The following is a 13,952-nucleotide window of genomic DNA, read 5'->3' on the forward strand; positions in this document are numbered from 1 at the left end:
TATTTATATTAGTAAATTATTGCATGGTGATACTGTTAAGTGTGAAAATGGGTTTCAATTTTTCAAAGAGTTACAATAGCCTACTTTACTAGTAGTAATAATGCTAAACAAATTTTGTGGACATTAAATAATATTACTACAAGTACAAGAGGCTACAGAGTACAGTACCTACTACTGAATCAACCTATCAAAATCCTCAATAATATTATTTGTCCATCGCGATAATACAATGAGGATTTCTTAATTAATATTCCAAATTACTCATTTTGAAGGTGAAACAGATTATTTTTTTACGGATAATAGAAAAATGTTAGGAGTTCAGAATATAGGCTTATTATTTATTCCTGTTTCATTTAAAATGCAGTGGCCGATTTTTCATAGTAAAAAATCTATGTAAAAATATTGACATTGGTTTTTCCATTATCATAATAAAGAATGAGGCATGGTGCAGTAGAATTATGAAACTGAGCAGAATTGATTTTTAATCGTTATTAATTTTTGCTGAGCTATAGGCCTATTTTGTAAACAGAGAACAATGCTAGCTAGAAAATGAATGATCGTACCTGGAACGATATTTTTCATTTGAATGCATGCTTGTGTTATCAGCCTCTCTTCTCTCTTCCCCACCACACGGCGTGTAACTTCTAAACGAGGTCGCGAAGGTGACACATGATATCTCGCCAAGGTAACTAGAGATGCACCGGTACGTGTCTTGCCAGAGGTGTAACTAGTCGCTTGAAATACAATACATCATCACACTACACTTCATTTGACATCGCTTCACGACTACTCCTACTCGATCTTCGAGTAGAATAATACTATTCGAGTTGAGCTTGTGCACAGCCACAGCCACAGCCGCAAGGTGCGTCCCCCTGTCAACTGTTGACTCATGCAGAACGTACGTTTCCCCCTCCACCAGCTAACATTCGATCCGATCAAGATTGTCACTACTAGGTAACAAGCGGCAATAGTGTTGACTGACCCCTAAAAAAGGAACTTCGCCAACCAGCAAATTAATTATTCAAGTTGATTAATAGAGGGCTCCAACAAGTTGGCCCGCTAATTGTGCATTGCGTGCAATGATGGCTTCACGGTAGCACAAAACCTACTTCGAATATTCAATAACTATTTCCCCTGAATGCAAGTCACACTTTACTGGTTTATCGAACTACAAATTTTGTATGCCATAATTATTCATGAGTAGCCTTGAATAGACATTTATTGTTCTATTCGTATAATAAAATTATCCATGCTACCTACTTAAAAAAATTGTTCTCATTGCTTCAATGAGTGGTTCAATCATGGTACTACCAATGTAATTGCAGGATAATTCTTAGTATGAAATTTATAATATTAGTGTTTTGTTTTTTGTTAGGTACCATATCAGTGGATGAATTTAATCTATTGAAAATAAAAATAATAATTTGAAATTAAATTAATTATGATTTTATAACATACATAACTATAAGTATGGTATTCAATATTAATATTCATATAATGCTAATTTAAGTAGAGGGCTAACGGCCTATAGATTTTGAAATAAATAATGAGATTAGTAATTTAGTAAAATGATTCAATAGCCATGATGGTTAAAAAAAACTTTTTTGCTTTATTAACTAAAAATAAATATTCCAATGGAGTGGCAATAATCGATTATTATAACCAGTCCGGTATTTAATTCTGTTGCTAATATTTGCAGTTGCAAAAAACCGAAGATTTGATAGCCCTAAAAATTAGGTTTGTTTAATTTTTGTTATGAAAATGAATTTTTGGATGTTTATGCCATAGACCATATGAAGCATGTTGTACATAGACTTCTTCAATAAATTCCAAATCAATAGCTCTAATGATCATTTTTCAAGGTATTGGATTGGTGGTTCAGAAGGCAACTATATAGGCAGATTCCAAGCATATAATAGATAGGGAATTGATAGATTCACTCATTCTCAACTTCTTTCTCATTGCCTTACGCATGTGCGCACATGCCATTGAGCATCATTCTCCGATTTATGAGTTGGAATAGAAATGACATTTTCTGTTAATTTGATACCATCATGAACGTTGATTTTACCATTATAAATGATTAACAAAACCCATAGTAAAACATTTTACAGATGGAAATACTTGGTTGAAGAAAATAAGGGTGCAGACTGTGTCAGTCTTTACTGAATAATACATTATCTGGACAGGATGCAGATTGCAAGTTGCAGATTGTAAAAGGGGTAAGTGTGAGACATCACCTCCAACAACTGAATTAATCAACACACTTTTTTATGTATTTAAACACGACATGCAGTCAATAATTAAGTAAATAATTAAAAACTTCTACTTACTGACTGAAGTACTTTCGATCGTCTAGCGATAACTGTTGAAAATGATCGCTAGACGATCGAAAGTACTACGACTGAAAGTACATCAGTCAGTAAGTAAAAGTTTTTAATTATTTACTTAATAATTGACTGCATGTCGTGTTTAAATACATAAAAAAGTGTGTTAATACATAGCAGCTCGGAATGGATCAAGAAACCATCACCTTGAATTAATAAATTATTTGAAAGCTTACATATTGGTAGTCTGTTATCATGGGCGACCAGTTTGGCTAGACTCAAAACCCAAAACTATTTTGACCATCAATTTTTTGATATTAAACATTAGCTACAGAACATAAACTTTGCTGAAGAGTTTTTAGTAAATATTGTAGATTTTTCTATATTACGGTAGTTATGGTTCGCCTAAGAAGGACATAAAATCCATCATAGAGTTCAAAAAGGACGCATTCCTCCAACATAGTTTTTATAATTTCATAATTTTTCAAAATGAGTTTCATTTCTTGTAATGATCAAGTTTTTGTTTGACATTTGAACTTTGTTCTTGCTTCTTTCTTCAAAATTCCTTGCCACTTTTTTACTCTTTTATCTATTAATTTGATAGGAACAGTAAACCTGATGTCATTACATACTAATATGCTACAGTCCACGTTATCAAAAAGAAATATATGAGTATAAATGAAGTTGACACATTATGGAGAAGGGCGGGTTGGATAACAACAACAACAGCACAATTTAACTATTTGAGTATTTTATTCGCCAAACAATTAATATTTCAACAGTCTCTTATGTTATTGATTGACTCAATTATTGACAATAATATACAATGAGGGAATGCTAAAATAATACAATTTCAACTAGATAACAATTTTAACATGATATTATGAGTACCGTATAAATATGAATTTATAATTTATAGAAATCAACTTTATAATGTGGAGCATGATATTAAATGGACAGTGAGAATCAAATGCAATTATCATGAACCAGTCGCTAAGAAATCAAAATCTATATAATGTTTTAGAAACATTTTTATAAAGTATAACAATTTGCTCAGAATTAAAACCAATTGAAATATACAAACATCATTTATGTTTATTTTATTGAAAACGAAAAACAAAAATGACTCGTGACTGGTTAGGTTCACAGATTTTCATTGAATTGACCACTCCACCACAAGTTAATGAAACTTGATAAAAAGTATTTGACGAATTATAAAACTATGGAAAATAATAAAACCATTCTAAAAATATTAGCAATATGCTGAATTTTGCTCTAATATTCATCATGAGGCTTAATTCTTAATAACATATAGGAAGTTCATACAATTTGAATGACGAATTGAGCTTTTAAAGCGCCATTAGGTGAAAGTTCTCTATTGATGACAAAACCTGATGAAGATTATTTATAATAATACTGTAAATTTGTAAGAAAAACTCTTGCGCTAAAAATGGAACATTGTTTTTAGTTACTAATTGTGATTATCTATACTGACGCTACTACAGTTTCATAATATTACGGAAGCCCTTTACTATTCCAATGTTATTGAATAACATTGTTAATATAAAATATTACAATTATTATTGTTTATGTCATATTTGTTTGTGTTATCAGTACATTTTATTGAAAAGCCTTGTATATTCGAGAACAACAATAATACCTTCTACGGAAAGGAATGAGAATGTTATCTAGTACTATCTAGCGTTGCATATAAGTTTAGTAAAATGGAATATGCATGAAGCAGTGGTTTGTAGGAAATTCGATTCTCAAAAGAAATAGAGGTAGGTATATTAAACTATTTATTAAAATGGACACAATTGTAGAAATCCCTTTCTATCAACATCACCAATCAGATACAAACAAAATTCCTAAGAGAAATTACATTTCCAATAAATTTGTATTGTATTGAATTTTTTGTCTAATTTAAAACGAAATAAATTGACGTTCAAGTATTTGGAGCTGCGATACCTGCGATGGATTGGATTACAAGTTTAGATGCTTGCAAAAAGTCATGAGATGAGTAGTGAGCTGTTATTTGAATTAAATGCTGTACTGTAGGTACTGTAATATATAATGGAGATGGAATGAATGGATACCGGTACTACATGATATACTGAAAACTATAACTGTCTTCAAATCAAATACTGAATACACTTGTACGATTGAAGTTGCTTTAACTATTAGATCACAATTACGATATGATTTGAAATCTTTACGGTGTATAAATGAAAATTATTGCATTGAATTGTAATGAATAGCTATAACAAATAAAGCTGGAATACACGAATAGACGAATTGCAGAAAATTACTATTTCAAATTTTATGTTAATAAATGATTCGTCAAGACTTGGGTGTTGATGGTTTTGATTGTGATTCCTTGCTTCTCAAAGAATTGTTCATCATAAAGCTCAATTACTCTTGTATCTGAATGCATAAGATCTTCAAACTTCAAAGACATCTTCAAGTCCTAGAAATCCGTTTTACGACTTCAACGGATCTTTCTACGAAAGATCGTCCGTAGAGAAGATCTTCAGGGGATCCTTTGAAGCCATCTGATGGAGGCTGAATCGAAAATTCAACTTGCTGTAGCAATTTCCCTTTGCTAATCTTGAACTCAAGGCGTTTATTTCCTGGAAGATAATTTCACTTTCTTGTTCAATGATTACTTGGTTTCTATTTTCATCAGTTTCCTTGATTTTTGTCTGTTTGGACGAAATGGGGACGGATCAGGTTCCCTTCTTGGTCATTTTTTGTGTATAGAGAGAAATACTGGTTAGAGTACACTCGCGGATGAATTTTCCATTTTTCGACCGAATTTGACTTAAGATGCTTGCATCAAAAGTTATGAGTGTTTGAAATGTTGATAATTCAGGAGTCTTTTATGCGCGCCTCTCCACAAGATTAAGTGCATCTAACGGGTGATTTAAAACATGATCTTATGCTATTGTGCGAAACCTCAATATGATGACAATGGAGTCGGTTATGGAGTATGGTACGGAGTTGGTAATGGTTGCAGCTAAAAATAAGGTGTTTTTCACAATACAAGGAGTATTGCTGTCAGTGTACCTGGAAAACTATATGAGATAGACCGCTCTACCTGGTCTCAGATTGTAGAGTACAAAATTACACCCAGAGGGATTTTGAATTATACATTTGAATGATAACAATCAAAAGATATTGTTGATCAAATACTAAAACTCATGAAAATTGTTTTTTTTTTTAATTTCTCTCATATTAAAAAAAATGTAGCTCAGTGCTCATTGAAGATAGAGAGTTCCAAATGATCTCATTTCAATACAAATTTTATATTCTAAAAAAGCGAGAGCGAATTTTCCTGTCCGATCACAGGATTTGGCGGAAATAGCTGAAAACTGGAAAATGATCCAAAAATACGAGGTTTTTGGGCCATTCTGTATCTAGCACAAGGAAATTTTGCATGAAAAAATTGTTTCTGGACTTCTCTTATGTATCCAAACTATATATTAAAGAATCATAACTACAATATAAATTACAAGCACCCCCTTTTTCATGTCTATATTGACTGGACTAATAAGGCCCCTGCAAAATCCTCCAATACAATCATGTAATCCCCGTAGACATACGTGTATGTGTACTCACGTCACGTGGCAATACTGCAAAGCCAATAAACTTCCCCACAACTAAGGAGTTTTCCTCAAAAAATCGCACAATACAACTTTGTCGAATTTGGCCAAGACTTAGGTGTTGATAGAATTCTGTCATATCTTTGATTGTGGTTCTTTTTTTCTCGAAGGATTGTTCATCCTTGAGATCTTCGAACACATCTTCAAATCCTAGAAATCCGTTTGTTACGACTTCAACGGATTGTCTTCGTCCGTAGAGAAGATCTTCAAGGGATCCTTTGAAGCCATCTGATGGAGGCTGAATCAAAAATTCAACTTCCTGTAGCGATTTCCCCTTGCTAATCTTGGACTCAAGGCGTTTATTTCCCAGCAGATAAATTTCATTTTCTTGTTCAATGATCATTATTGAGAGATAACATTTCAATCTGGCGCCTACAATCTTCTGGAGGTTGGACGAGTCAAGGCTGCAAAGTACAATCATCGACTTGGGCTCTGAGAACTGAAATGGAAAATTCGCTTCCATATCATCCTCCATGTAGCATTTTATAAAATGCTTATTGAATTTTTGAAAGAATGAAGTGTAAACATAACCTATTTTTGAGAAATTTCTATCTAAATTTAGGAAATGAACAGTTTTTGACTTTAAGCCTGTTGCTCCTTTCCCAATCATTCATAGTTGAGAATGATATTGTATGTATCAATGTATAAATAAATAAAGATCTCTTGAGCGATTAATACTGGCCAATCCGAGGATTCTAGCAGATCTGTAGATCTCATCGTGTGATGCCAAATAGAATGTTCAGAATTTAGATGGTTTACAACCTTTCAGCTTTCATCCACCTTTCTCTTGCTGGTGTTCACGTTGGAGGATGTAGCTGTGTCCTGAATGCACGAGTCTGAAGAAGCGTCTTCAGTGGTCATTGTTATTTGGGTTGTACTTGTAACAAATAATAGCCTTATGTATATTATTAGTTTATCCTATATGTAATGTTTTCTTGGAAAGATTAAATATTGATGTCATATATCACGAATACAACTGATAATAGATAAACTGCACTGCCAGTTTGTCACATTATATTATAATATCACAAGAGAATATAAAATATGGTTAGAATATTGTTGTTAGTAATTCTGAAATACCTAATCGAGAAATGAAATTGAACGATCAAGTCATTAGAGAGAAAATTACAATCTAACAGCTTTATCTTTGAAAAAGATTTGGTTTCTAAATTCAAAACACCTACATTGCAAATTATTCAGCAAGTTTCAACTCATCATTTGAATTTCCGATGCTTCTGAAATGAGATTGGATATACAGTCTTAGTAAGTAGAAGTCGTTATTCTATTCAATGTACCCTGAAAATGCATATTGAAGATTACAATATTGGTTTAATCTTGAAGATTAATAAGAATTACTAAATAATATTGTAGCCATCTATCAGTTCGCAATAGAAACTCGTACAAGATTTATTGATGTCTATCAAGATTGATAACATTTCCAAAGTGGAAGTCTATACGTGGTTCAAATCAACTGTTCAATCAATATTCAAAATACAGTATATATGTATAGTGATCCTTATAATAAAAGTAATACTGCAGTTATTCCTCATACATACGAATAATAACTTATGTAGTACTGCATTTTAATCTACACAGCTTAGAAGTAGGCTACTGACTTAGTAATCTTTGTATAAGCTACAGTCATTTATTCATTATTTAATACATATATAATATTTTCACATAATATCTCAGAAATGTTTGAGTAAATATGTTGGAAATCGATTATATTGTCGATATTTAACAAATTTACACTCGCTTGACTCTAATAATAACTGTTTACATTAAAGCTTAAGATGGAAAGTATAATAATTTTTCAAACTTAAAACAATAAACTAGTATAAACTCTGAACTTGTAATAAATTTTACTGTGTTGAAAATAATTAATATAATAATTGAACAAGTCTAATACAAGAATCCAATAAATTCGAGGATAGTGGATCCTTTTTGAAAATAATATATGATGAATACTAAGAATTTTGAAAATGAATATTCAGGCTATAAACAAACAAGAAGCCAAAGTTTTGAAGTGCGGAGCTGATACTCAGCTCTGAAATAGTGGATGGTAATGAAGCGGGTGTTGAAGATCAATATATTAGTGATAATCTGAGAGCTGAATGGGAACATCCTTTGTCCCCAGACCTGAACGCAGAAAGAAAATTAAGAAGAGAAATCACAATGTTCCTGTGAACGAACCAGTCTTGTTACAGGAGAATCTTCACGTGACTCCTGAGGTCGTGAGTTCTGCTGTCATCAATGCAGCTATTAATGGAAGAAAACGTGATGTATCCTTATTTCAACAAACGAAAATAAAAGGAAACTAATAAAAATAAAAACTATATGAATACGACCTCAGTGACAGCGAGAGAGTCTGAAATAGTTGGTAATGGCCGATCCTCATCAACAGTATCAGCGATCAGCGCTTCGTTTGGTGAGACGTAAACCTAAGACAATGGACTCGATAAATGAACAGCTGCATGTCCCAAATACGACCCAAATAACAATGACCACTGAAGACGCTTCTTCAGACTCGTGCATTCAGGACACAGCTACATCCTCCAACGTGAACACCAGCAAGAGAAAGGTGGATGAAAGCTGAAAGGTTGTAAACCATCTAAATTCTGAACATTCTATTTGGCATCACACGATGAGATCTACAGATCTGCTAGAATCCTCGGATTGGCCAGTATTAATCGCTCAAGAGATATTTTATTTATTTATACATTAATAGATACAATCATTCTCAACTATGAATGATTGGGAAAGGAGCAACAGGCTTAAAGTCCAAAACTGTTCATTTCCTTAATTTAGATAGAAATTTCTCGAAAATGGGTTATGTTTACACTTCATTCTTTCAAAAATTCAATAAGCATTCTATAAAATGCTACATGGAGGATGATATGAAAGCGAATTTTCCATTTCAGTTCTCAGAGCCCAAGTCGATGATTGTACTTTGCAGCGTTGACTCGTTCAACCTCCAGAAGATTGTAGGCGCCAGATTGAAATTTTATCTCCCAGTAATGATCATTAAACAAGAAAATGAAATTTATCTGCTGGGAAATAAACGCCTTGAGTCCAAGATTAGCAAGGGGAAATCGCTACAGGAAGTTGAATTTTTGATTCAGCCTCCATCAGATGGCTTCAAAGGATCCCTGAAGATCTTCTCTACGGACGAAGACAATCCGTTGAAGTCGTAACAAATGGATTTCTAGGATTTGAAGATGTGTTCGAAGATCTCAAGTATTCAGATACAAGAGTATTTGATTGAGCTTTCAGATGAACAATCCTTCGAGAAAAAAAGAATCACAATCAAAGATATGACAGAATTCTATCAACACCTAAGTCTTGGCCAAATTCGACAAAGTTGTATTGTGCGATTTTTTGAGGGAAACTCCTTAGTTGTAGGGAAGTTTATTGGCTTTGCAGTATTGCCACGTGACGTGAGTACACATACACGTATGTCTACGGGGATTACATGATTGTATTGGAGGATTTTGCAGGGGCCTTATTAGTCCAGTCAATATAGACATGAAAAAGGGGGTGCTTGTAATTTATATTGTAGTTATGATTCTTTAATATATAGTTTGGATACATAAGAGAAGTCCAGAAACAATTTTTTCATGCAAAATTTCCTTGTACAAAACCTCGTATTTTTGGCTCATTTTCCAGTTTTCAGCATTTCCGCCAAATCCTGTGATCGGACAGGAAAATTCGCTCTCGCTTTTTTGGATTATGAAATTTGTATTGAAATGAGATCATTTGGAACTCTCTATCTCCAATGAGCACTGAGTTACAATTTTTCAAAAATGAGAGAAATTAAAAAAAAGAAACAATTTTCATGAGTTTTAGTTTTTGATCAACAATATCTTTTGATTGTTATCATTCAAATGTATAATTCAAAATCCATCTGGGTGTAATTTTGTGCTCTACAATCTGAGACCAGTTAGAGACAGGTAAGACGTTACGTTGAAGTCGTAACAAACGGATTTCTAGGATTTGAAGATGTCTTCGAAGATGTCAGGTATTCAGATACAAGAGTGATTGAGCTTTCTTGGCTTGAGAGTTTTGCTCTGGCAAATTACTTCTAAATTTTAAGCTGTTCAGAAAAGAAAGACAGAACGACCAGAAAGACGAATAGAAACGGAAAGCTTCAGGCCAATGAAATAGCAGCGGAATTTGCTCTGAAGCTTGACAATAGATTCAGCATCTTGGGAGAAATGGGAAAAATGAGAGCATTGACAACAAATGGACAATAGTCAGAGATAAAATTCTGCTCACCGCTGAAGAAGTGTGAGGTAAAAGAAAAAATAGAAACAAAAAGCCACGGTTTGATCAAGAGTGTCAACGAATAGTAGAGGGACGAAGTAGATGGAAAAAAGCCTGGATGAACAGCAATAGTATAGATGACTGGGAGCTATACAGAGACAACCCCCAACCAGACAAGTAGTGGGAAAAGTGCTATCAAATCCTTGAAAAACAACAAGGCACCTGGAAGAAATGAGATAACAGCATAGCTATTAAAGAATGGGGGCGAAGTAATTACAGAAAAACTGTGGGAACTGATCCTAGAAATCTGGGAGAAAGAACAAATACCATCTGAATGGAAAGAAGCTGTTATAGTTTCCATACTAGAAATATTTTAAAATAGATGGCCACAACAGTGAACCGTTCTTGGTTAATTCAGGAGTCAGACAGGGAGATGGGCTCTCTCCAATTCTATTCAACATGGCCACAGAGGAAGCGCTTCAAAAAGTAGCTCAACAAGAGGTGGGTGTAGAGGTTGGATCGAAGATTAATGTGTTGGCTTTTGCAGATTATGTGGCAATTATTTCAGAAAGTGCAGAGGACATGAAAACCCTTACCAAATTGCTAATAGAAGCAGAGAAAAATGGACTAATAACAAATGATTATTATTGATGATTATTAGTTTATTTGATAGTTGATAATTTCCTTCTTCCTCACATCCTTCTCGGATTTCAAGCATGTATAAACATTTTTGCCATATGGATTGGTTGTAATTTTTACGAAGAAACTAGAGAGAAAGTGAGAGCAGAGAAAAAGAGGCACAGGGATCAAAGGCAAGAAGTGACCAGGGAATCGGTTACGCGGTACAGCGATTATTAATGCCTATGAAAAAAACTAAATTTATACATTTTACAAGAAACCAGAGGGAAAGGATGGGCAGCTTGAAAATAGATGAGCAGGAATTCAAATATCTCGGAGTAACAATCTCAAGTATAAATTTGGATATTGTAGAGATACAAAATAGGGTAAACTCAGCAAACAGGTGTGTGTATGCCTGCAACAAATTACTTTCTTCAAAGTCTCTTTCTCACAGAACAAAGCTCAGACTATACAAAAACACAATTATATTTCTAGTACTACTCTACGGGTCTGAAACTTGCAAAATGACAAAGAAATAATAACAAAAGCTCTTAGTATTTTGAAAATAAAGTGCTGCGAAAGATATATGGGCCCACGTACGAGCAAGGAGAATGGAGGAAGAAACATAATAAGGAAATCAGAGACCTCTACAATAACCCAGACATTGTAAGAGAAATAAAATGTAGGAGATTTCAATGAGTCGAACACGTATTCAGAAGAAGAGAAGAGTCCAATCTGAAAAAAGTTTTAGCACCCAACCGTCCCGGAAGAAGACCCCCTGGGAGACCCAGACAGAGATGGTGGCAACAGGTTAAGACTGTCATGGAGAGGCTTGGAGCGACAGAAAAAGATGCTGAGGAGCGAACTACGATGAGACAGTTGGTTGGTGCGGCCAAATATCAACTTAGATATAGATGGCCCTGGGTGTAAGTAAGTGATCATTTTAAAAATAATAATTCACTTTCATTAGAGCCTAATATTCATTTTCAAAATTCACATAAGTATGCCTATGGCAATTAATGCTTTGGAAAATTACAGATCTGGTAATAAAGATTGGAATCAACTGATAAAAATTACATTGTTTTAGTCGCTTTCAATTAGGCCTATTAGTTAATGTTTGTAGAAATGATGAATAAAGATTAGATTATTTTTCACTTTTTCGAGATCACATGGGTATCAAGCAGGTTGAAATACAATGATGAAAATGATCTTATAATTAAAAATATCAACAATTAAATGATCAAATTGTTGCTCAACAATATTGGAATAAAAACTAGAATACTAGGATGATATTATTGAGGTAAAAGGTATAAACTGTCTTTTTTCATAGATTTCAAATTCTTTTGTTCTGTTCTTACTTGAAAAACCATCAGTACAAAATAAACTGACTCAATCTATATCTAGAGTATTAATAATTAATACACAATCTGTACTTCATCCAAGGGCCATTTGCATAGTAAAAGCAACTCTATTAAATCAGCTGGTGGATTAAACTAAAAATGAACTGCTTTATAACAAATGAGACTTGATATAGATTTAATCTAGTTTAAAATAGAAAATTTAGTTTAAACTGACACTGTGCAAATGGCACTAAATTATAGAATTAGAAAACTTATAAAGAACTTACTGCTCTTTTTAGAGGTTCAATTCCTGATTCAATAAAAAAATAACAATTATTATTTTCAGTTCAGGAAGTATAAATCCTGATAGCAAACAGTTATCTACATTAAGGAAATTTCAACGTTTACAAAATTACAAACCATAAAAATGTAGGGCACTTTTGTTCTTAATAAAGTAGCTGACCTAAGGCAGGTAATGGATAATTTCATATTTGTATTTAAAGGCATTTCGATAGTTAATTACAAGGAATTTCTACCATTTCTTGAACGAAAAACTAGTATTAATTATATCTTACAGTAAGTAGTTGCAAAATGGCAGACGAATGTCGTATGCTCATGTAGATTATAAAACGTACAATGATTCAATAATATAGTGTTATATCTTATAATATTTTATAACTTTAACATCATTTGGGAATAGAATATGTTGAAAAACTTTATATCAAGCAAGTACAGTTGCGAATCAAATGAAATATTCACTTCATATTCATCATATTAAAATCATGAAAAGGCTCATACTTGGTATAGGCTAATTCTCACAGATTTGAAACAAATAATAAAATAAAAAATATACATCGTAGAAATGTTGACTGACTAGTAGCTAATCAGCATATTCCATGTTTTCAATGCAGTGCAATCCATCAATGGAATGAATTGCTATTCACAATAATTGATGTCCATAAGCTACCAACTACAAGTTTACATAGAAATAACTGAGTTAATTTCTCAACACAATATCAGCCAGGTATGAATATAACTTATAATTTGTACACTCTTGTTGTTAACAACAATAATACTGTTTTAACAGTAGACTTATTCTCTATACTAATGACACACTTTTAGTTAGTGAATACATTTCTATGTAAACAGTTTTGCTAGTGAGCTTACACATTCATGAAAGTATCCCCATATTCATAAAACTCATCAATATTTTACTGTTTCAACAATAAAATTATTTTTGTACTAACGACACGCTTTTAGTTGGAAAATACTCTTCCATGTACACTCGTGTTTACAAGCTAACATTATACATTCCAGGAGTGTGAAGCCTCAGATTACAAATATTTGACTGTACAAGCAATCGTTGAATATACACAATTTTAGAACGATGATTAGACGAATATCAGTGGGCTCTATTCGTTGAGTGAGGAGGCCTGACTGCTAACAGACTGGCAACTGCGCGATGACTTGCGACTGTACGGCTCCACATAGGCTGCCGGCACCCAGCCTTCCAGCTGTGATTGTGGCCCGCCTAACACCAACACCAACATTCAACTCATTCAGCTATATCATTCCTCAAAATAAACTTTCCAGATAGTATTTGTACAGAGTGGCGCAGGGATAAGAAACACAGCCAATTCCACGAATCAATTTATAAAACTAGCAATTTATTAACTAAACAGTATATTTTTACTATCAACATGTCGTACAATAGTGCTTCTTCATTATTTTTTTCAAGATGA

The 13,952-nt window shown here is 33.2% G+C and overlaps 2 protein-coding genes across 5 annotated transcripts in view; both read right to left on the bottom strand.

Annotated features, from left to right (window-relative positions):
• Nucleotides 1–891, bottom strand: part of LOC111060507 (solute carrier organic anion transporter family member 74D) — a 39,228-nt gene extending 38,337 nt beyond the window's left edge. Inside the window, exon 1 of one of the 4 annotated variants that reach the window (XM_039436427.1) lies at nucleotides 564–891. In XM_039436427.1, the coding sequence (XP_039292361.1) occupies nucleotides 564–592 (29 nt within the window). In that variant the 5' untranslated portion in view covers nucleotides 593–891. The remainder of the gene's footprint in view (nucleotides 1–563) is intronic. The other 3 variants (XM_039436435.1, XM_039436413.1, XM_039436419.1) reach the window with 3 other exon arrangements.
• Nucleotides 892–9,588: 8,697 nt separating this feature from the next.
• Nucleotides 9,589–13,952, bottom strand: part of LOC111049344 (guanine nucleotide exchange factor DBS) — a 75,145-nt gene continuing 70,781 nt past the window's right edge. The window contains exon 21 of the mRNA XM_039430812.1: nucleotides 9,589–13,741. Within this exon, the coding sequence (XP_039286746.1) occupies nucleotides 13,623–13,741 (119 nt within the window). The 3' untranslated portion in view covers nucleotides 9,589–13,622. The remainder of the gene's footprint in view (nucleotides 13,742–13,952) is intronic.

Source organism: Nilaparvata lugens, chromosome 1, assembly GCF_014356525.2.
Source record: "Nilaparvata lugens isolate BPH chromosome 1, ASM1435652v1, whole genome shotgun sequence".
Lineage (NCBI taxonomy): Eukaryota > Metazoa > Arthropoda > Insecta > Hemiptera > Delphacidae > Nilaparvata > Nilaparvata lugens.